This window comes from Colias croceus, chromosome 15 (assembly GCF_905220415.1).
Source record: "Colias croceus chromosome 15, ilColCroc2.1".
NCBI lineage: Eukaryota > Metazoa > Arthropoda > Insecta > Lepidoptera > Pieridae > Colias > Colias croceus.
The window spans coordinates 1,643,330-1,668,714 of NC_059551.1; the positions used below are offsets into that span (position 1 = coordinate 1,643,330).

The 25,385-nt window shown below is 34.6% G+C and overlaps 2 protein-coding genes across 3 annotated transcripts in view; one reads left to right on the plus strand and one right to left on the minus strand.

Moving 5' to 3' along the window:
- Window positions 1-1,067: 1,067 nt before the first annotated feature.
- Window positions 1,068-22,707, minus strand: LOC123697849 (protein bicaudal C homolog 1). Its single transcript, XM_045644411.1, has 22 exons — window positions 22,461-22,707; window positions 22,097-22,241; window positions 21,971-22,014; window positions 21,804-21,873; window positions 21,244-21,323; window positions 20,031-20,093; window positions 17,786-17,935; window positions 16,554-16,667; window positions 15,851-15,976; window positions 15,233-15,451; window positions 13,736-13,904; window positions 12,674-12,843; window positions 12,145-12,310; window positions 11,287-11,369; window positions 7,515-7,617; window positions 6,975-7,070; window positions 5,836-5,969; window positions 5,093-5,212; window positions 4,569-4,620; window positions 3,944-4,063; window positions 3,100-3,219; window positions 1,068-2,581 (listed from the first exon to the last, which is right to left on the minus strand). Exons 1-22 carry the CDS (start codon window positions 22,539-22,541, stop codon window positions 2,493-2,495), a joined length of 2,514 nt encoding a protein of 837 aa, XP_045500367.1. The 5' UTR covers window positions 22,542-22,707; the 3' UTR covers window positions 1,068-2,492.
- A 733-nt stretch (window positions 22,708-23,440) lies between these two features.
- The window catches only part of LOC123697833 (sialin), a 51,538-nt gene continuing 49,593 nt past the window's right edge, over window positions 23,441-25,385 (plus strand). For both annotated transcript variants that reach the window (XM_045644396.1, XM_045644397.1), the window contains exon 1: window positions 23,441-23,650. The gene's annotated coding sequence lies outside the window, so the exon portion shown is untranslated. The remainder of the gene's footprint in view (window positions 23,651-25,385) is intronic.

The following is a 25,385-nucleotide window of genomic DNA, read 5'->3' on the forward strand; positions in this document are numbered from 1 at the left end:
CTTACCTGAGTTTGATACACCACTGTCGACGGACATACCGGAGTTTGAAAAAAAACATTTACTTTAAACCTTATTTTAATAAAGATACGATTGACTTACCTAACTTTGAAAAGTACAGACTTGTTTAGTTTTACAATTCAAAATTGGCGCCATTGTTATCTCAATTTTGGCAGGGAGTGGACTTACCGGAGTTTGATATGTATCGACTCATTTCAGAATTAAAAACTTGTTGTTGTAGTACATAATATATAAATGTAAATTAGAAATTGTCAGAGGTGCCACAATTTTTTTGGGGATATAATAATAATATAGGAACTGGAATTATTTTGCAATAGTATGAAAACATTTTGACGACGTGGTTGGCGCAGTGGTAAAGTAACTGCCTACTGAGCCGACGGTCCCGGGTTCGATCCCCGGTTAGGGCAAATATTTGTGTGATGAACTCAATTATTTGTTCTTGGGTCTGGGCACAGATTAGAGAATAGTTACTTGGTCTGGGTGTTATTATCTACAGGGTTACTTGTAAAACACCAGCAACCTCGCAGGACAAGATAGCTAACATCATAAGTAACAACATTTGTTCTATGACTTTTGGCATAACGCAATAAATTATTTTTAAATGATTTTTTAAACTTTTATTGTACTCTCCTAACATTTGTAAGTCTATGTTCTATTCACTAACGGATGGACGACGCGACGCCCCCTTCCCCCTCTCGTTCGCTTCTAGTTTACGTAATTTTCGGGAGGCGTAGAGTTTATAATATTCAAACGGAAAATTAAATGAATATTTATTTTTGTATGAAAATAATATCTAACAAATTATCAAAAGTCGTAGAACAAATGTTATTGCTTATGATGTTAGCTATCTTGTCCTGCGAGGTTGCCGGTGTTTTACAAGTAACCCTGTATATATGTATTTATTAAATATTATATTTATCGTCGCCTAGTACCTACCCACAACACAAGCCTTAATTGAGCTTACTGTGGGACTAGGTCGATTTGTGTAATAATGTCCTATAATTATTTATTTATTTTTTATGGTTTCACAGGGATAAATAAAACACAAATTGAATGCCACTGAAACTTTAATCGGACGAGCTAAAAAAAAACAATCGTGCAAAACTTTCTTTAAACTTAAACAAAACTAGCGAAATACCTACTAAACTCATTAAAACCTAAATCGATATAAAACGAAAATTTCATAATCACTTAAACACCATATCAAATCATTTTATAAAGCGAAATCAATCACTAGTTCATGATTAAAATTACATACGATCTCTAAAACCTATAAAAAGTAAACGAATTGATACATAATTACATGGTAAAAAGAGAATTTTATAAAACGAAGATCGCAGTCATTATGTACCAAGAGTTCACTAAAAAAATAAAAATAACATTCAATAACAAAAATTAGTATGTTAATGGGGTTAAAATCAAAAATGCACTTAAAAATAACAGAGATATTAATAATGACGATAATATAATGTTACTTGATTAAAATTCAGTTTGGAGTTTGGGTTTGTCACCTGATGGGAGTCAATTCACGCTGTTGTCCAAAACTGATGTATTGATTTTATTATATTTGTCATACGCCAAAATTACGTTATCTGTACGAACTATTATTTCGCGGCTTCGCCTGGTCTAACTGGGTTTGATCGAAAGAAAATATAACTTAAAACTCATTAAAAATAAAATAATCGGCCTTTACTGTTGCCGCGAGACAATCGCTCATAAAAATAACGACGTATACATCTCTTAAAAGACATATTACTCATAATATGTAATCAAAAGAATCAAAAGATTGGCTTCTAAAATTGGACAGAGGCGTAATTTCAATAATCAAAAGTTAAAAGCGATTTATTGATTAAAAACTTAGTCGTAACTGATGGGGGAACATAAAATACAGAATCAAAAAATAAAACATGCCTTCTTATAAAAACTACACACTTAAAACCTAATTTTTAGGCGCTCGGCCAGTTTACTTCAACAATTTAAGTCTTGCGATCGAGATCAAACTGTCGTATGCTTTGAGCTATCATTAAAAATCGATAAAAACTACATTTTCAACTTAAAATCAACGAGATATAGACTATAAATAACTAATGACAGTTATTAGCCACAGACTGCTATAAGCTATAACCATAGACACGGCTTTGTCCATAGCTATTTTATGATTAAAATAACTGTCAAATACAACACTTAATCAGTCTTGAGCGTTTTGAGATCATTTATTATTCGCTACAAGTATAAAATCAGTCTATATGACTATACATCCAGTGGTCCATCAAAACTGTGAAATACATTAAGTTTAAAATTACATTCGTGAAGTTTTGATGATGGCAACTGGATGATAGTGTAACGCTATCTTAACACTATATTTTAACGCTTATGAGACGAGGTATTTTTGCCCTCTTTGGGGATTTTTTATATTTTATTGTGTTTTGGGTATTTTGGAGACCAGCTCTAGGTCCCATAAGCGAAGGCTGGTTCTACCACTTGTCTTTGGCGAGGGCGGTGTTGTATTGCGGGGAATTTAGCATCTTTCGGTCGCTCGGGCTGCCCGCTTCTTTTTTCAGCTCTGGAAAAAATATAGATGTCAATTTTTATCAGCGACTAGCAGTCCACAATACAATTTCACATTTTCTATACATAAGAACCATCCTCGTACTTCAAGGAATATAATAAAAAAAGAATTAAAGAAATCGGTTCAGCTGTTCTAAAATTATGCGCTTACCAACACATTTTGGGATTCATTTTTATATTATAGTAGATTTAAAAAGAGCCCTAATAAATATCGAATAAAATACTTAATTTTTTGGGAAAATGGTTAGTTACCGTCAAACTGCCATATAAACGTTACAAAAATATGACGACAAATGGTAAAATTACATGTTTATTAAGTAACTTACAAATCAATATTTTTACTCTACATAACGTTAATTTTTAATGTACATATTTTGATGCAGTTTACGGCCAAGTTTCCTTCTACTAGTAATACTGACAATTATTACTTCAACCTGGTTTTTACAATAATTCAAATTATTTCGTACTTATAAGTAATTTATTAATTAATTATTTTTTATATGTTATACGTACTTGCGATTGTTAGCAGTATCTTCCTGCGGGCGCCGAACGCGGCGATGCCAATTTCGATGAGATCCGCGTCGTTGAGAGACGTGAACGTGCTCATGTCTAGTTCGTGCTTTCTGAACACATCTGCGAATAGAAGTTATTAAGTTAGCTATTGATTTATAAATATGTGTTGCATTATATAAGAAAAGATAGATAATAGGTACCTAGTTATTTGTAAAAAAATGTTTGATGTATATTGTTTATCTCCTAAAGTTGCAATTATGCAGCTGTTATTTTTTTAAAATCAATTTGAATGTTTTTGGTTTTTATTTTATATAAGCTGCCCTGTAGTATGTACAGGTACATAATATCTAAGTACATATATATATAGATTTAATAAAACAAAATTTTAAACTATTTTTTATGACGATTTCGTAGTTTACTACTTATTGCAGTACCTACTAAAATTATCTCACTGTTCTCATTTCCACTAATTTAGGTGTTATTTTTTTCTAATTGTATTATGGCGGGGTGACCACACTCTCCGCTATGTTCGGACGGACCGGTTCCGGATCCGACACTATATACAACGTTACCGATATATTTGTGCAAGCCGATGTCCCTCAGCAGCTCGTACAGCTGCTCGTAGCGGTCGGCCTTGGGCGGGGTGACCACACTCTCCGCTATGTTCGGACGGACCGGTTCCGGATCCGACACTATATACAACGTTACCGATATATTTGTGCAAGCCGATGTCCCTCAGCAGCTCGTACAGCTGCTCGTAGCGGTCGGCCTTGGGCGGGGTGACCACACTCTCCGCTATGTTCGGACGGACCGGTTCCGGATCCGACACTATATACAACGTTACCGATATATTTGTGCAAGCCGATGTCCCTCAGCAGCTCGTACAGCTGCTCGTAGCGGTCGGCCTTGGGCGGGGTGACCACACTCTCCGCTATGTTCGGACGGACCGGTTCCGGATCCGACACTATATACAACGTTACCGATATATTTGTGCAAGCCGATGTCCCTCAGCAGCTCGTACAGCTGCTCGTAGCGGTCGGCCTTGGGCGGGGTGACCACACTCTCCGCTATGTTCGGACGGATCGGTTCCGGATCCGACACTATATACAACGTTACCGATATATTTGTGCAAGCCGATGTCCCTCAGCAGCTCGTACAGCTGCTCGTAGCGGTCGGCCTTGGGCGGGGTGACCACACTCTCCGCTATGTTCGGACGGATCGGTTCCGGATCCGACACTATATACAACGTTACCGATATATTTGTGCAAGCCGATGTCCCTCAGCAGCTCGTACAGCTGCTCGTAGCGGTCGGCCTTGGGCGGGGTGACCACACTCTCCGCTATGTTCGGACGGATCGGTTCCGGATCCGACACTATATACAACGTTACCGATATATTTGTTCAAGCCGATGTCCCTCAGCAGCTCGTACAGCTGCTCGTAGCGGTCGGCCTTGGGCGGGGTGACCACACTCTCCGCTATGTTCGGACGGACTAAATCCGAACGGTTCCATTGTTTTTCCGGCTGAAATTGTTCAAAACATTACGTTTTATAGGCAATAAACGCAAAAAATATACAAAATTGATGTTTTTGCACAATATCAGACGAATTTGATATATAATGAGTTATTTTTGATGGAATCATCAACAAATGTTTTTTTTTAATTAAAATTACAAGCAGGAATCGAACCCAGGATGTAACAGTGAGTTTTTTATTTATGCTTTATTGCTCTGAATAAACTACAAATTGAGGCTTAACCTAGGATACGTTGTAACAAACGGCGGTCTTATCGCTAAATAGCGATTTCTTCCAGACAACCGGTTGTACAGAGAGAAATTAAGTAAAGAATAGGAGTAGGGAAGAGCAGCGTGTTTCTATTAAAGTCAGTAAATATTAAAGTAAGTCAGGAAAATAATATAATGAATAAATCGCGTTTAAAATCCGATAAAAATCTTTAGTTTCAAAAAAAAATATTTACATTACAATAAAAACTTACCGTAGTATTAATCTTATCATCATTAACATTGATATTCCCGGGGGAAGTGTGGCTGAAGTAACAACCAGACCATCTCGTAGTTGGCACTCGATACCCGCTGCCGACATTTTCGCGCATAGCCTGGGGATTGCATATGTATGTAGTATTTTGTTATTAAAAAAATGTAAAGTATTGGTTTTTGGTAGTTCAGAATAGGTTGTCACGTCATTAGAATTGGTAGAGTGCTCAAGTTCTCATCATGGTAATAATATAGTAAATGAATTGGAATTATTCGTACGTACGCGTAATAAAGGCCAAATAAACAGGGTGTCCCGCTGTCGTTGTACTCGACTCAAGGTGACTTTAAGTTTTGCAGCATTTTTTTTCTATTAGATTTTTTATAACTATGTAAACATTTTTTTAGTCTATGCCGGCAAAGCTAGAGATGTAAACAGAGTTTGATAGAAAAGAAGTATTGACATTGATAAGTAATTTTTACTTAATCACTATATTATGCAAAACTATAAGTCCCTTTCAACTTAGTGCATCAACGGTGGGACACCCTGTGAATTTTTTCCAGAATTAAATTGATTTAATCTAGCACTGTTGTATAGTATTATTTACCATATTGGTCTTCTTGCTGCATTTTGCGATAGTCAGTAAGCGGGGACAGCTTGTTGAGAGTCTAGCGTTTTAGTTCAGCGAGTTAAGCCATTTCTACCCGATTTAATTGATTTCCTAGTACAGCTGTAACTGATATTTACCTTATTGGCCTCTTGCTGCATTTTGCGATAGTCAGTAAGCGGGGACAGCTTGTTGAGAGTTTCTAGCGTTTTCTTCTCACAGCCGACCGCGCGCCGGTCGCTTAGCGGTAACTCGGATATTATGTTCGCTAGTTCTGGGGAAATGGGTTTATTGTGAAAAATATTGTGTTAAGTAAGTATTGTACATATTATGTTGTTATTATTAAATAAAATAAATATTATATAAATATTGTATATTGTATGTGTTAAATAAATAAAGGTATCATTGTGAATAATTCTTATTAATATTGTGAAAAATTCTAAACTTATAATTGTTGAAATCCTACAGTTATAATTGCCAAAAACTTGAAGTTATACCTAATTGGAAAAAAAAACTTTTTTTTTATCTTTTTTTTGCTGCGATCTGTCTCCATCATGCTTGGGAGTTGGGACAATAAGCGGCATGTTGGACATTGGCATGCACGGTATGTGACCTATGTCACATCCTCATTATAACAGTGTGGTCACTGTGTGCGGACTAAATCTTGAGGTATTTTTCGTTTCAGTCGTCGTGCTTGATGATCTTCGCCCATAAGGGTCTGGGCGAGAATATTAGGGTGGTGCGCTAAGCGGTCTTTATATGACTTTGTGTATCGTTGGATCTCTTGTTTCACAGTAGGGATTTTTAGGTCATGGTGGAGGAGCTCGTTGTGTATGTACCACGGAGAGTTTGTCATTATTCTTAGAAAAAAAACTGACAGGAAAATCCTGAAATTACTATTATGTATAATGTATATATTTGGAGGAAGTGGTAATTAAAAGCAATGTACACTACATTATTGGAAAACTGCGCGGACAAAATACTGTATTCACTAATTCTGTATTTCAAAGTTCAGTATCATGGACCAGTATGGCATGGACCTGTCCATGGTATTATCAAACTCTTTCATATTTGAATAATTAATTATAATTATTACGCTATTGCATAGTTTCTATCGCGGGCCTTGAGCGCGGGGACCGAATCCAGAAATTCCGTAACGAAAAACCTCACGCTCCCCACTCCGACGGGCGGAGGTGTGGCTTGAAGGCATAGCATGCAATAGCTTTCCCGCGGCAGTCCCCGAGTGCCACACGTATTTTTTTTTGTAAACTATACGTACCATTATGGGAACGTTCAGTTTCAGTAGAGGGCGCTGGACTATGGGTCTTGCTGATTGGTGATACTGAGGGCGAAGCCACACTGCCTTCGCCGGTTCCTGTGTATTAAATCCAATTTAAATTTTAACACATATTTTTGGGAAATTATCTATTTGCAAGAGCTTATTAGTTTCATATGCAAGAACATATTTATTTCAAACTAATAAGAGCTTATTATTTCTTATTAGTTTGAAATAAATATGTCGTGTGAATCATTTGAAAATCTTTATATTTTTTGTAGAAAAATAATTGATCGATAAGCTACGGTGATTATGTTAAAAGAAGTTAATCCAATTGCATCTTTAAAAAAAGCTAAAACCAAAAAAAAAACAAGGATTTATAAAATAAACAGCCATTGACTGGGTACAATTTCCTTTAAATGGTATCCGTCTATGTATAACTTTTATTTTTCACATAAAAATCCAAATCTCATAGAAACCTACTCCAATAAAATATTTATTATTAAATAAAATAATACATTAGTATTATAATTATTAAATTACCGGAAATATTCTGCGCATCGAGAGACACGGAGCTGCCGGTAAAGTTGCTCTGGTAGCCGCTGCTCCCAGCGGAGCTGCAGTTTAGCAGCTGGTTTAGTGTTATCTGTGTAAAAAATATATTTTTTTAGTAAAATGGTATTGAAGTGAAAATTTTTGAAGTGAAATTACTTCAGGCACGTTCAGAATAAAATTGCATCATGGCAATACCGTCACGTCATGGAGGCGATGTTGTGTTTTTAAATCTTGCCAAAGAAATTTCATTTCTGACACGTGTGCTCGGCACACCGCACACACACTCTCCTTTGTTGAGTATAATAAAAGTAACTATGTAGTAATGTGTGGTAAAAACTAAAAAGGGAAAGGTTAGAATGAATGGCTATCGTTATACATAAAAAATACACAGCAATTAACATACGCATAGGTAGTAATAATTATTACGGTAGTTTATTAAAATGTGCCAATATTTAGAGACTGGATTAACCAATTATTTGTAACGCAAAATTAAATGATAAATAAATAAATCGTTTTACTTAAGCCCTATCATAAAGAAAATATTTTTTCTTAATTATTGCAGAATGTAACAACGACCGCGTTTTTCTACCTCAAGAAAATAACACTGAAAGTATGACAAACAAAAAAAAAACCGTCACGACCGTCGGCATTTCCGATTAAAATAGTATACAAAAGACTGGGCCGAGTGCCGAGATTCCAGCAAACGCTTCGGAATAACACGCGTTGTGAACATGTTATTTGTACATTCCTTGCGGTGGTCCTTATTATTTTTAAGACTATTTATTGGAACGAAGTTCCTTATCGCGCGTTGCAAAAGGGGGTTATAACTTATACGGAAAAAATTAAGACCAAAAGTTTAACGACACGTTTGACTGTTATGTCCAAGAAAGAATTTTAAAAAGTATATTTTTTAATTCTCTCTTGGACAAAACAATATTATAAAAAAACGATATCATGAAAATGAAACAGTGTTACAAAAAGAGCAGTTCGCTTTATTATTGAATAGTTTAACAGGTTCACTGTCCAGCTTATAGAGTGAGAATTGTTCCACACGTCCAGTTATGTTTTTATGTCCGTCCAGCAATTATCTATACCTACTAATATTATAAAGCTGAAGAGTTTGTTTGTTTGTTTGTTTGAACGCGCTAATCTCAGAAACTACTGGTTCGAATTGAAAAATTCTTTTTGTGTTGAATAGAACATTTATCGAGGAAGGCTATAGGCTATATAACATCACGATATAACGATTGGGAGCGAAGAAATAATGGAAAATGTAAAAAAAACGGAGAAATATATTCATCCTTGAGGGCTTCCATTACGTACGCTGCGTAAACGGTTCGAGATACCAAAAATATATGTATGAAAGAATTATTCCTTTTGAAATGATCTAAAAAAAATGTCCGCGACAGTATATGTCTATCTTTTAAGATTAACTCACTAGAACCGTTTTTATGGTAATCAAATTTGGTCGAAATTAATGCATTATTTGTTAAGAGTTGTATCAACGTAATAATATTAATCTTTATCCAAATAAATGTGTTTTTGATTAAAACTATTTAATTGTGAACAAAATTGTCTTTGACATCACTTAATTTTAATGAACATCTTAGAAGATATTACGATTTAAAAATAACACCCGAATCACCCGCGCCGCATGATGTGCAAACTTTGCTTGCGAGCGACGCTGCGGAGGTGTGTCTTGAAGGCATAGCATGCAATAGCTTTACCGCGGCAGTCCCCGAGTGACACACGTCGTTTTTTTTATTAATTTTTCTATCATTATAACATTTTTTTTTGCACTGCGAGCGTCAAGGCTTGCCATAATTTTCGAACCATTCGGGAAGAGCTGTGACTTCGCAATTTCGAGCTAATCGCATAAATAACAAAATTTCATTTTTCTTTTGTGTCTGAACTCTTAAGAAAAAGCGGATTTTTTTTACTTTAAAACATAGTTATATGTATGAACTACTTCCACAAAAAAAAAGTGTGTGTACTTATGTACACGCGTTAGAAGTTATACTTCTTTGCCGTATGGAAAAAAAAATACTAGAATATACAACTTGAACATAGTTATCAATTTTCATACCACCTAGAACTAACTTCATGCTGTTAAATTTATCTACGCGGACGAAGTCGCGGGCACAGCTAGTTTATGATAAAACGGTACATCTGTTACCTATGTCCCGACACTATTTGGTATATAGGTTATATTCTGTCAAGTCCACGTGAAATAAATGACGATCGACCACATATTATGGTCTGTGGACTAGTAGTGCTATATACTCTACAGACCATATTTGGTCTGTGGACAGTGAACCTGAATATTAATCATGATATATTAGTTGAAGTACACCTATCTGAAGATCGAATGCACTTTAATGATTTTTCATTTATTGGATAATAATTTGATCTTGGATTGTAATAAAAACTACAAACTTAAAAATTGTTCAATTGAATGTGCAGCAAAATTAGTATTAATGAATAATAATAATAATAAAATAAAAATTCTTGAAACAATTTTGTCGTCATATTGTAATCGTGGAATAGAAAATTTTGCATACAATAACCTATTATAGAGTAGTTATATTTGTTTGGTTAAAGTCCACGCGAATCGATAAGGAATAAATATACGGTCGTGATTTACTAGAAATGTAACAATATTTTTACAAAACTGAACCCTATTGAAGAAATTAAGGATAATATTTCCAAAATAGATTTTTTGTCAATCAAAATACAAATTTACAAAAATCGGAATGTTAATCCTAACCAATCTACGATTAACACATAAAATAGGCATTTTTCAATCCCAAAATTCCGAATTATGCCTACCCCAATTTTTACTATTAAAACACCTTTAAAATATATTTCTAGTTCTATTCTCTATTTTTCTCTATTCTTATCTACTCACCCATAACTACCGGAACACTCCAAAAATAAATAAAAACTTAAAAAAATCGAGTTTCAGCAGAATAAATAAATAAATCGTAATTCGTAATAGAGTTTCAGCGGCACATTGCTATATGAGCATTTGTTGGAACGTTCCGTTTATATATCCTCGGGGTGAACGTGCGAATATATATAGATTTCAGACACATATTGGTCGCAAATGTTATATTGTTTTGTTTTTTTGACTAGCTGTGCCATTCGGTTTCGTCCAGACCCGAAATAAACATAAATATCACTAGATAGAATACAATGTCGCTTTCCGGCTTGTGTGTTTGTATGCTTAGATCTTTAAAATAACGCAATTCATTCTGATGGTTTTTTTTAATAGATAAAGTGATTCAAGAGGAAGGTTTTCGTATATAATTACAATTTTGTGTGAGACGGCACAACTTTATCTGTTTACCTAAGCATTACAGGAATGGGTTACTATTTACTTTTATTCAAAAGCAGCTTCTCAGATCTGGATGAAATTAGGATGGGCCTTAAAATTTGTACTAGGTAGATGTAAACCAACTTTTAAAGCAGATTGCATTATCCTACTATAGATACTATCCTACTATAATATGCGAAAAAATGCGAAAGTTTATGTGTATGTATGTTTGTTACTCTGACACGCAAATACTACTGAACCGATTACAATGAAATTAAGCACACATATCGATTGTATCTTGGATTAACACATAGGATAGTTTCCCGGAAATCCCACGGAAGCAGGAACTATGTGGCTTTTCTTTGAAAACGCGGGCGAACCCGCGGGCGGAAAGCTAGTATACTATAATCTTTCATAAATAATAATAAATTTATAATAACTCACAGGTCTTCCATCGTTGGGCACTTGCAAGTGCGGCGGCTGCATCATCATCGATTGCTGCATGTTGTTCATCTCGCTTGACATCGCTACAAATAAATAATTATATTTAATTAATCTATACTAATATTATAAAGCTGAAGAGTTTGTTTGTTTGTTTGAACGCGCTAATCTCGGGAACTACTGGTCCGATTTGAAAAATTCTTTCGGTGTTAGATAGCCCATTTAATTACAACATAATATATGCACAACTACACCCACACATACACACACGCACACACACTCACACACAAACACCCACACTCACACTTACACACACCCAGACACACACACACACACACACACACACACACACACACACACACACACTCACTCACATTCATCTAGATACACAAATGCGCTTACGTAATAATTTAACTTACCTCTTCATTAATTTTGTTATTTTAGAGCTTTTAGTTTAGTTTATAGACATAATATTATGATCAATATTGGGAGAAGCCTCTGGCTCCTGAGACACAGTTTAAAACTAGTTCGGGAGCCAAAGGATTCATTATTTAGACCTGTGTAATTATGTCAATAAAGTTTTTTTTTTTTTTTTTTTATCGAGGAAGGCTATAAGGCTATATATCAGCACGCTAAGATCAACAGGAGCGGAGCAATGCGGTTGAAAAAGCTGCCAAGCTGCCAGCTGTGTAGTGAAGTTGGTAACAATAGTCACAAGTTAAACTCAAACTCAAACATTTATTTATTCAATTAGACTTCTTCCAGAAGCACTTTTGAATCGTCATTACATTCTTTAAATTTTTTATTTAAAGGGTTGGAACCCCCAATGAATTTATAAAGATATATTATAATAATACTCACGGTTCCAAGACTGTCCCTTATACACCATCTGGTTGGGCGGGAAGCGGAAGTGTTCAGCGGTCGGTTGGGGGGAAGCCCACAACCAGCTGTGTGGTTGGGGGGTTGGTGATAACATTCGTAAGGGGCTGTACGCGGGGGTCGCGGGGCTGTAACCCCCGACACCTACCTGGAATTGAGATTTCATATATGTAGCAGCCAATCCGCGGCGTTATATTGTCATTTTACGTTTAAAAAATTTAGATTTTAATTTAATTAAATTATTTTGTACGACGAAAGATTTTTCGAAATTGTTTCAGAATCGAGATTGCAATCAAATTTTCTGCTTGATACATATGGTTATAAATGCCGTTTTCCTTCGAAAATATTGTAATCTACTCAATAGCTGTCTCTTCTTAAAACAGAGATATAGTAGTATAGTAGTTAGTTGAAGCTCAACAATTGCTGGTTTGTTAGTAAAAAAAGAATGAAAACATTCCGTGAGTATTATCTGCAATCATCATTGTTTTTAAGGTGAAAATTTATTACTTACCTCATAATACGGCGAGCATGGCGAGTTCATTGTATGCGAGGGTGAAAATGGGTTAAAAGCGGTAAACTTATGTGCGTTTAGTGTTGGAATATTATAGGATTCTGGTATCTCAGCGGTGATGGAGGATTCCTTGCCGCCGAGTAACGCACGACGCGCTTCGTAAATATCACCTGGAATAAATATATAAATATACTACTTTAGTCTTATCATTTAGGGGTATGATAAACAGATTTTAGTCGATACGATATCAGATATACCCAATAGGGACACAAAATTTCATGAGAAACGGTCCAGCCGTTTCGGAGCAGTATGATAACTAACATTGTGACACGAGAATTTCATATTTATACTAGCTGTCTCGGCAAACGCTCTGCCTTACTCTTATCACTTAGGGTTATGAAAAAAAGATGTTGGCCTGATCTCAGATCTACCCAATAGGCACACAAAATGTCATGAAATCGCGACAGCCGTTTCTGAGGTATGTATATTATGGTAGCCAACATTGTGAAATGAGAATTTTATATACCTATGTACATAGGGAAGAGAAGATAAGAATGAATAATGGTGAATCCTTCTGACTTTTTTGTATAAAAATTCCCAGATAAATCTAAAACTCAAGGGAAATTCGAGCTCATCAATTCCTGAATAGAAATGAGGAAAAGTTTATGTTGAAAATTTTTTCAATTTTTAAATCACATTCTGTAAACAACGTAATCACATCATTCATAAAAATACACTTTTTTACCAGTATCCACATGCCAGTATCAAACATGAGGTAATTTCATAGGGTTCCGTACAAAAAATTTGTAACGGGACTCTATTGCAGATATTATTATTACTTCGCAGTCTGTTTATCCGTCTGTCTGTCCGTTCGTCCGTCACGTCAATGTCAATCGCTCTCATCAGCGTACATTCGTACGGAACGCTTTGTCGCGCGTCCGACACGCACTGCTCCATTTTTTTCTTTCTTCGCGGCAAAAAAATGACGTCATAATATCTTTTTTTTCTAAAAAGAGGAGACTAACTTTTTTTTTCCAAATTCCAAATTCAAATTTAACTCACCAGCACACCGCTCTATGCCCTTAATAACCACAGATGATATCCCTTGCTTCGGCTTCCGACGCACACTGATGTAGACGCTGTGTTTGTGCATCAGAGCGTTTACTGCCTCTGTTTCTATGCGACATGTCTCTTCTGGCACGTCGAATATCACTACTAGGGGTAGGCTTCCCTGTAAAAAAATTGTATAGGTATAAGTTTTGTTTCGTATCAATCAATGTTTTTGAAGTGAAACTTCTTTAGGCGCGTTGAGAGTAAAATTTCAAGGTCGCGTCTTGGCAATACCGTCACGTCATGGAGTAGAGCGGTTTTTGGTATCTTTGAATCTTGTCAAAGAAGTTTCACTTTTGACACGTGTGCTCGGCACATACGGTCTTGATTTTTGTATTAATCAATTTTTTTAAGACTGCAGCTGCGCAATAATTGACAAATATTTTTGTTGATTTATCATTGTTGTCTACAAGTCAAAAAAAAAAAAAAATTACTTAGTTACTTTTTCACTTTGTTGATAGTAGTTTTTACGACTTACGTACCATGTCTGAAATAGAGATGGAAGGAGCAAAAACATCATTGTGTGTTTATATTTGTTTTAGTCGTGAAAAACTGTAGTTAACTGTTCAATAAACTAATTTTTATGTCAATTAAAGTTAACTGTTTTACTACACATTTTCAGCGTCGTATACTGAATGAAGTATTTTGAAGATGCTCTCACGTTTACACATTTATCTCAAGATAAACTTATCTGAGAGATGTTTGAACTAGATAACATATTGCGTCAAGGAGAATTCTTTAGGATAAAGACAGTTTTGCAAATTAAAGTTTTGGAAATGACATAGGTTACCTACTTTTTGTCAAGGAAACAAAAGTTTATGCCAGTTAAATAGGAAATGGAAATATTATGTGAATTTTCTATTTCAGCCACATAATAATTATATCGTAAATCTTTCATAAATATTCAGCTGGATATGGTTTCCTGGTACTTTTTCTGCAGCAGTCACCTATATTGTCATACTTTGCACGAAGCACGATGGTCATGTATATTGGACACGACTTTGTATAGGTACTTTCTTAAAGATCCAGTAGTGACATATTTTCCATACTATTTATGATGCCGTGGTACTTTTTCTGTTAACAGCTACCTATGTCTTCTTACTAAAAGGTCGTCCAGCCAGTGATATCTCCATACTATTTATGATGCTCTGGTACTTTTTCTGTCAGAACCACCTATATTTTGTCACTTATTTTGGTTTTTAGGACACTTTGCACTTACCACGAGCTGCTGTCTCGCCTTAACACATCCTTGATCTGCCCCGTAATGGTGACGCAGCTCTTGCGCAGCGCCGGTATGTTTATGATGTCCTGGTACTTATGATATTGGACTCACTTTGTTATACTTACTTTATGTTCCACTGAGTGACATCTCCATACTGTTTGCGGTATCCTGGTACTTTTCTATCAGAACCACCTACATTTTGTCACTTTTTAAGACACTGCACTCACCACGAGTTGCTGTCTCGCCTTATACACGTCCTTGATCTGCCCCGTGATGGTGACGCAGCTCTTGCGCAGCGCCGGTATGTTGGGGTCGTCCGCGTCGGGGAACATGATCTGCGCGCCGCTCGACTGCATCATCACCTTCAGCTGTTCCGCCCCACGACCCACTACCACTGGGTGGTGCATGGGCGATATTTCGAGCGACATCTGGACTGATGTTTGGCTCTGGGGAATAAGTGTGGGCGTAATTATATTGCGAAGAAAATAACGTTATATTTAAGAATTAAATTATTTTTATCTCTCGTTGTTAGAACGTTTGTTCTCTCTGTTAAGCTTAGTACATATATTGTGTTAACTATTGCTAGAACTTCTGACAGTTTCACGACCGTGCCTATGCAGTTTAGGAAAAACAGAATTTAAAGTTACAATTATTTTTAGCTAGTTTATGTTCATACTTATCAACGATCATACAATTAACAAGAAAAATTTACACGTAAATGAACGCCTAACATAAACCAACACGCAAACACGCCTTTCCACATATAAACCAGTATTGTTTCCAAATCTATTATTTTCATCTATATTTAATTTACTTTACAATATTTATATTCTGTATTTACTTACAGCAAGCGGTCCACACATATAGCTCATCAGCAAGCTAGTAGCCTCCATAGTAGCTTGGACTTCCCATTGCACTCCCTTCACGACTAAAAGGTTAGCGTGTAATTTGGGACGGTTTCGGATCATCACCTGTAAGATGATTATGATGAAAATTGTTTTGATGATGAAAAGTAGTTTCTTATATTTTAAAGTAAATTATCTACAATACAGTGTCCAGTCGACTCTCGTTAATTTAAAACACGAAGGTCCTTAAAATATTACGAAATTACGAATTGTTGAAATATCAAATGGTGCGATATTTTTTGAGAAAATATAACGTCGAGTTATTGAGAAAATATGTAAATTTACTATTTTGGTAAGTAATATCAGTGACTACTTAACAACGACAAAATTTTAAACAACTGGCGAAGAAAGCGCGGGATCGAATCCCGCCTCATGATTGCATTTTCCTCTAATCACTAATTAATAGTCCAGACTCTAGAACAAAGTCGCTTTCTCTGTCCCTATGTCCCTATGTATGCCTTAATCTTTAAAACTATGCAACGGATTTCGATGCGGTTTTTTTAATAGATAAAGCGGTTCTTGAGGAAGGTTTTATATATTAGTTATTAGGTTTTAGACAAAGCGGGCGAAGCCGCGGGCGGAAAGCTAGTAAATCTATATTTATAACAATTTTAACGCCATAAAAGTAAATATTAAATATTACCTGTACATTATATTGTTCCTGTATTTGTTGGACGTAGGGCGAATTGATGTCTGGTAGAGGCTGAGACGAAGATACTATGGGCAGCTCGAAACAGAATACTAGTGGGGTTAGAGCCTGTAAATAATAAGATAAGTATACTAGCTTTCCACCCGCTGCTTCGCCCGCGCAGTCAAAGAAAAATCCGCATAGGTCCCGTTCCCGTGGGATTTCCGGGATAAAACCTACTATATTTCCCGGGGTAAAAAATAGCCTGTCCTTTCTCGGGTATCAAAATATCTCTATACCAAATTTCATGCAAATTGGTTCAGTAGTTAAGGCCTGATTGAGTAACAGACAGACAGACAGACAGAGTTACATTCGCATTTATAATATTAGTATGGATGTATAATAATATGTAATATTATAAATGCGAAAGTAACTCTGTCTGTCTGTCTGTTAACTCAATCACGCCTTAACTACTGAACCAATTTGCATGAAATTTGGTATAGAGATATTTTGATACCCGAGAAAGGACATAATAGGCTACTTTTTACCCCGGGACATAGGATAGGTTTTATCTCGGAAATCCCACGGGAACGGGAACTACGCGGGTTTTTTTTTGACAGCGCGGACGTGGAAAGCTAGTAGGTATGTAATAGGCATAAAAATTGTTTTATTTCATGAGCATTATTATAATATATTCATACTGAAAAATTAGGTAGGTATAGGAGTATAGTGCAGTGAAAATGTTTTTTAAAATGTCAGAATACGTGCGGGCGGCATTTTGTCGTAGCGATATTATTGAATATTAAGGTACAAGTCCGAGACGGAACCGGAAACGGAGTTCATAGAAACAAGTGTTGTCGCTTGCAGTTTGCTGTTGCAGTTTGCGGTCTGCGGCACGTCTCGGACTTGTACCTTTAGGTAATTATTTAGACATACACATAAGTACCAATATTTTGATCATAACAATTTTTATCTCAATTGTTAATTTTTTAAAATAATGTAAGTATAAAATATATCAATTAAAATTATATCACTACGATACCAGTGTGAGATACATTTACGTTAAAGGTACAATCACGGTATACTCAAAGATGAAACATTTCAAGCGAAACTTCTTAAAATTTCAACGTCGCGTCATGGCAATACCGTCACGATTATGTACGATTTTGGTATCTTTGAATCTTGCCAAAACAGTTTCACTTCTGACACGTGTGCTCAGCACACACTTTTTATACATTTATACTCACTCGAACTCTGGCTCTGGCCCTTTCGACCCTTTCCATGTCGCCCGCGATGGACACTTGGTTGCTTTTCTCCAATGCGCTGGTCCGGTTCGAATCCGGGAAATGGATGTGGCAACCTGTCTCTTCCATCACACGCTTTATTGTTAGACCACCCTGTATAACCGTATTTTTATATTACTACTAGCGGTCCGCCCCGGCTTCGCCCGTGGTACATATTAACGTTTTCTCTACATAAGAACCATCCTCGTACTTCAAGGAATATAATAAAAAAAGAATTATCGAAATCGGTTCAGCCGTTCTCGAGTTATGGAATTACAACGAAAAGTGGCATTGATTTTTATATATTAGATTTTAATTATTTTCACGGCATGAAAGATCTATAAATTAATTGACAAATATGTTAGTAACATATTTGTCAAGGTAGGTAACATTTTTGTAATCGTAGGTAAAACTCGAGAAAGGCTAGACCAATTCGGGTATTTCGATTTGTTACTCCTTCACGCAAAAACTGCTTAACCAATTTTCATGAAATTTGGCACACACATAACTTGGATTTACACATAAGTTAGTTTTTATCTCAACGAACGGCAACTATGTGGGTTTTCTTTTGATTGCGCGGGTGAAACTGCGGGCTAAAAGCTAGTTAACAATATTACATAGTAGGATAGGATAGTTCATAGTAGGATATAGTAAATGGTGACTGTTGTGTTATATGTAGTAGGTATATTATTATTAAGTCTGTGGTGTTATTATAAACTATTGTGCCAAGCGAATGTAAATGCTTTTGGAGTCTTGGTTCCATGTAGCATGAGCTTGAGCTATGATAGTGAAAACATGAAGGGTACCTAGTAAATATGTTATAAATAATCTATACTAATATTATAAAACTGGATGAGTTTGTTTGTTTGTTTGAACGCGCTAATCTCAGTAACTGGTCCGATTTGAAAAAATCTTTCGGTGTTAGATAGCCCATTTATCGAGGAAGGCTGTAGGCTATAATTATATAAACACGCTAAGACCAACAGGAACGGAGCAATGCGGGTGAAACAATTAAAAATTAATTAAATTAATTAATTAATTAATAATAATACCTGTACATAAATAGTACAAGTTTCAAGAATATAAATAATGTTTTCTAGTGGTTTTGGTGATTTTCACAGACAATACTCAATCTTCTTTACATATTGCAAATATTGCAAAATAACTATAGCGCGATTTACGAATACTTTGACGGCATCTATCTTCAGCTAAAGTAAATTTTATAAGCTTTTTAATCTTTCCAATTGGACATTTCAGTTTTATAGCATTCAAATGCTTTTTAAATGAGAATATTTTCATTAAAAAAATCGATTTTAGTTTTTGTTTAGACGAAAGACGCGGGTTCGAATCCCGTTTCGTGATGAGTGATCACGACGTCGAATTTTTTCTATTCTTCAAACATTTCTCAATCTCTCCAATAGCTTATTATTGTATTGACCTGACCTTAGATTATAAAATTATTTTATTTTGTAATCTAAGGTATTGACAATAAAATTTATAGTTTAAAATTTCTATAGCAACAAGTAAATGGCCTCGCACCCTCATTTAATAATTATGAATTGTTACCCACACTCTAGCGGCAAACATTATTATTACCAGTGCCGGCGTTAGGGGGGGCGAGAGGGGGCGATGGCCCAGGGCGACAAATTCAGGGGGGCGCTAAGGTCTGAAATTGGAGTCTCTTGCCTCTCCGTGCAAACCTTCAGAACACCTCAAGTGGGCGCCACAATATTTTCGCCCGGGGTGTCAGTGGCCCTTACACCGGCACTGATTATTACATTAGTGCACATTCTTCTCGTATAAAGATTGAACACGTTACACATCCTATAGTTGTCTAATAGTTGTACACATCTTTGTTGTGCATGGTTCGCAGTATCGATTTATGTCGCTACATGTTTAATTGTTTTGATAATGCATTGCAATTATGAGGTTTCTTGCAAAAGCTTTGAATTTTAAATGTTTTTTGTGGTAAGATTTTCGGTTCGTAGCAATTTTTATTTTTACATTGCCTAGGTAAATCGCATGGTTTCGGTCTTATACTAATAAAAACGTCGTTATATTATGCAGTATGCAGAAGCTTGAACTAAGTAGATAGGTAGGTACATTAGTTATCTCGGCACAGACTACGAATTTGATATAGCTAACAATAAACCTATAAACACAATAATTCTTAAAACTGTATGTACCTACTAATTAATAAAAATCTTACCTTTCCGATGATGTGCGAATGATCCGTGTAACTGACATCGATTTTCATTGTAACTCTGTTACTCTGCAAAACATTCCGAAAACTTATAATTATTTGCATAGGTATTCAGATCATTAATTTTAAAATTATAAGCATAACAAATCTATACTAATATTATAAAGCCAAAGAGTTTGTTTGTTTAAACGCGCTAATCTCGGTAACTACTGGTCCGATCATAGAGATAATATGTACTACGGTCTGATTTGAAAAATTCTTTCGGAGTTAGATAGCCCATTTATCGAGGAAGGTTTATAGGGTATATATCATCACGCTACGACCAACAGGGGTGAAGCTACGGGGGTGAAACAGCGCGGACCAGCTAGTCTATTTATACAGGTAATTAATTCAACTAGGTACAATACTACTCTATCCGCGACTTTTACAGTGCCCGGATTTTTTGTATCCTGCCCGCTACGCTATTCCATCGTCTACACTCTACCATAGGTACCACATCAAACACCTATTTTGAATTCTTAATAAAAATATGTTGATATTATTAACCTTTAATGTACCTAGTTACTAGATAAAAGAAATTGAAAATTGTTGTCTAGTCCCATCGAGATTTTTCGATGTGGTTGAAATTGTTACGATTTATGAACAAGGATAGACGTAATGGCTGATGCTTGACAAAGGACAAAACTTTATAGCATCCAAAAGGTTATACAATCATGGAAAAAGGACGACTGTATTTTGTATTCATGTTACATGAACACATTAAATGTCTATTAACCTACATAGAGTGCTAATAATAATTATAGTATGTACGTTCAATGATTATTCAATGAAATGGTTATTTCCATATGCACATGTATACTTTTATCAATTGTAGGTCTTGGTCGTTACCAAATACCAATACACATATAAACAATTTTACACATTTAACAGTACCTTCTGTATATTATATTTTCAAAGCTACACGGCTCATTTCATAACATACCTAGTTAGTTAGTTACATATTATTAAAAAAAAAAAAAAAAATTAAGATACCTAGGTACGTATTCCCCTTGGAAAGTAAGTAAAAAAAATACCAATGTCGACTAATATTTAGTCATTATCTTTTGCTATTCAACGTTAAACTTGTTAAAATATGAACATAATATAATAATAACGAGTAACATAACAATGATATTCATAACATATTGGCAATTTTGACTGTATTGTTTCAAAAACTCACCCTTGTGTCCAGTAACTGCATAATTTTTTCTCGAGCCAGTTTCACATCGTTGGGTCGTCCGGCAATCCTCACATGTGGATCTAAATCGAAAATGCAATACCATATAACAACCACTTTTATATTATGTATATGTAAACAATCACTGACACAAATTTATATCTCACCGTATATTTCATAAAGTTCTTTGAAATTATTACATCTAATTTTTTTTATTATTTCATACACAATTTCATCGTTATTGTCGGAGATATCCATTTTAATTAATTTTAAAATTAAGTAAAAAAATATAAAAATTAAAAATTGATTTCAAAATTTCGGTACGCGCTAACGGACGCGCGAACGTAAAATAACTCGAATTTAAAAAATAATATTTGAAATAAAAATTAACGCCAGACTGGCGCCGCGTCCTGGAATATTGGCGCCAAAATAACGTTCCGTTTCTATGACACAAAATAAATAAAAATAATATTATAAAACTGTTTGATTTTATTTTATTTTACTGAATATAAAAATAGTACTTAATAACTTTTATAATTTCATTTATTTTATTTGTTACTTACCTTTCTTCGATCGGGCTCCTATTTTCAGACGAGCAGGCCAATTAATTAAAGTATTAGTCTCGTTCATGACCTAAAATAGTTATAAGTTACAACTTATTATAAGAAAATATTTTATACTAAGGTAGTACCTATAGACTAGTGAACGAAAAAAATTTAATAATACATACCCTGTGGAAAAACGCTTGCGCAGTCTGAGATTCTTCCAAATTTTCTGAAATAGAACAATAGTTAGGTATGTTTACACTTCAAAGTTTTAGGTTAAGTTGCTGGAGTTAAATTTTGCTAATAATTACCGGCAAGCATAGCCTCCAAACGCCGTCTATCAACGCGAAATCTCTCCTGGTACACATCTTCAGCGCTGTTCAGGCCTAATATTACAGCCAACTTCTGTAAGTCTTCAGCGGACGTCACAGAATTACTTGTTCCACTTTCTGAAGCCTAAAATTTTTATTAGGTAATAACAATGTGTGTGAACTGTAGTTCGGTAGGAGTAAACAATAGATTAGGTGTAACATAAAGGAAATGGTATTCCCACTCAATCAAGCGCACGTTAAAGTTATGATAAAGATGGCGGATGACCGTAATTTCCAATCTAATTCGTAAAAATCACAAAATAATCAGAAACGAAATGCAAATTAATATAATTTTATACATTACCTCGCTTAACGAGTCTTTGTCGGCGTTATTTCTAAATTCGGAGAGATGAGTTTTTACGGTTAAAAAGTTTGTCGACGCCATTATAAAATTTATCTCGTATAAAATAAAATTGTCATAAATAAATTAAATCTTTCAATGAATTATTATAATTATATTATATAAAACATAATAATTTAATAAAACACAACTTATTAAAAAATAAAAATGTGGAATAACCAGAACAACTTCACGTTCTACGCCCAACTGTAAAAATGAACATGGTCCTTAACAAAAAAGATTCGATAAAAATTAAATTATGAGGGTAGATAAAAATACATTCAAAACGTGCAACCTGCAATTATTATTATAACAAACCCTTTCTATATTATATTCATAGTGTATTCATAAATATTGTTTAATTGTAGAAAATATGCTTTTTAAGAAATAATTAATATGCAAAATTACAAATATTATAATTTAAAATTTGTTTCTATGGCAATGAGTAATAATAATTGCAGTAATGAACGCACCTCTGTAATAAATAACATACTCTATGGAGGCCCGTCTTGCCTTAGCCAATAGGAATACATCCCGCCACCAGACGTTCTCGGCGAGACGGCGCCAGTATGATAATTTCTCAGAATTTCTGCAACGTAATGCAAAATTTATGTGATTATTTTTAAGGTTGCTTTTAAAACTTACGGACACTAATGTAAGTACAATATATAATAATATGCATATTATATTTTTTTGCTTCGCTTTATTCACAATTTTTTATTTATATGCAGCTTTTGAAATCGTGATAAAATTTCATAGGTACATAAAAAAAAACAAATACAGTGAGTTGGATGTGTTTTATTGAAATCTTTAGTAGATCAACTCTTCAGTCCTTTAAAAAAATATTTAAGTTACCTAATTAATTTCTTGTTGAATGAAACCATTATTGGAACGGAACGTAATCCATTCAAAAGTATTTTGAGCGTTCGTCGCGTGAGGTCGCATTAGTCGGGTTTCTGCGCTTGCTGGAGAAGGGTGTGCATCTTTGTCCATCCGCGTTTTCGATCACATTAACTTAGGCTCATATATTTATTACTTAAAAACTTCGCTATAAGTTTTATTCAATTGTAGGTTTAATTAATATTATTTATAAATGTGTTTTTAGTTTTGGTTTAGTGTGTTTCATCTATATTAGTGTGTTAAATAATTTAACGGTGAGTAATGTAACAGTATTACTTCTTAGTTTTCACTTTCCAGCCATTTGCGACACGTCTAGTAAATATATATTTTAAAATACATAAACATGAATAAAATAATAATATCATGTACATTATAATAAGAATAACTTTAATTTTAAATAGGTATTTAAGTTATAAATTCCTTACTTACATGATTACATGCGTTGTTTCGCATCATTTTTTTTAATACTGGAATAGTCTGCGTTTAATACCACCGATTAATCACCCGTTGTTAAGTCCTTACAATACGAGTAATTTAATACGGATTTTATATGCGGGGAATAAAAACGAAAATCGTGTAACATTATTAACAGCTGTGATCCTACAGTGCGGGCACCCGGTATTTTACGAGGGTGCTTACCTTACTGTAAAATAGGTATTATTTCAACATGGATTATCCTTACTTCTCTTTAGTAATTGCATTGACTATTGGTGGATATTTATTTTTTAAATGAAAAAAGAAAAGAATCACATTAATTCTTCATGTATTTATGTGATAATTTTCTATATAGGTACCTTCGTACGTACAACTTCAATAAAATATATTAAATGCATGTACCTATGATGTTTCTTACAACAAAAATAATTAATAAAAAATATACCGGCCGAATTGAGAAACTTCTCCTTTTTTTGAAGTCGGTTAAAGAAGACATTTACATAATATAAATGATAAATCCTATAATACCTAGGTTGCTTACTTGCTGTTTCTGCAATCCTTGAAGTAGGGCTGTGAAATTTCGAATTGTGATTATTAATGTAATTTAATAATACCTGAAAAAATTGATTAGTGCAAGTTCGGACAATTTGGAAAAGTAATTTTTTCTAATATTGTACCTATTCGTTTTAATCTATTGCCTTTATTTTATTACATTTTTTTATTAGTCTGTACAATAACGACTTTTTTTAATAGTAGGTAGGTATATATACTTAGGCGTAGGTATTTCTGATAAACAATGTTCTGAAATTAGAATTGCAAAACTGTTGACTGTTGAAGTCGGTTAATAACTTAATATTTTTGTACCTTTGATTATTTACTTGTCTTTTGTACTTACTTTGGCAAATGTGCAAACGTGAGTTTTTGTTCTGAGGTTTTAATTAAATAAGAAAAAAATTAGTAGGTACCTAATCTGTAATATAGTTCCTAACTTATTTAAGTTTAAAAAGCTTACAATTTTAAACAAAAAAGGAATTGTTACATGCAAAACAGACTTGAAAAAATATAAAGATTTACCAGACAGACATCATAAACTTGGGTCATAACTTTTGTAGATGAAATCAGTATTCTGAAGTTTTATGTTCGGCGTCTGTTCATGCGCATACCGTTACTTGACGAATCTGCTTGACTTGTAAGTTGTAATACCTACGTGAAACTATTTAGTATTCTGTGTTTACATAATACCTAGGTTATACAGGCTACATACTAAGTTGACTAGGGTGCCGCTCCCAGTTTTCTCACTTGAAAATTGTAATATGTAGAAGCAATGATGGAACGTTAATTCCATGAATTCACAACAATCATACATCTTCATTGCAATTAGCAATATTATATCCTCTAGGTACTTTGGGGATCAACATATATTAGGTAGGTACCAAAAATTATTCAAATCAGTTTCAGTCGTAAATGCAAAAAAAAACTACTAGGGTAATTGCGCCAGTTCGCGTCCACTTAGTGCAGTTGGAAAGTTTGAAGGAGAAAATAAAAATGTTCCAG

Bases quoted from the DNA above. Each gene is read 5' to 3' on its own strand.
- LOC123697849 (XM_045644411.1), bottom strand. From the start codon at position 22,541: ATGGCGTCGACAAACTTTTTAACCGTAAAAACTCATCTCTCCGAATTT. The intron at 12,844-13,735 runs GTGAGTTAAATT...TATTTATTCCAG, and splicing joins GGGCATAGAGCGGTGTGCTG to GTGATATTTACGAAGCGCGT. The intron at 2,582-3,099 runs GTACGTATAACA...TATTTTTTCCAG, and splicing joins GATACTGCTAACAATCGCAA to AGCTGAAAAAAGAAGCGGGC.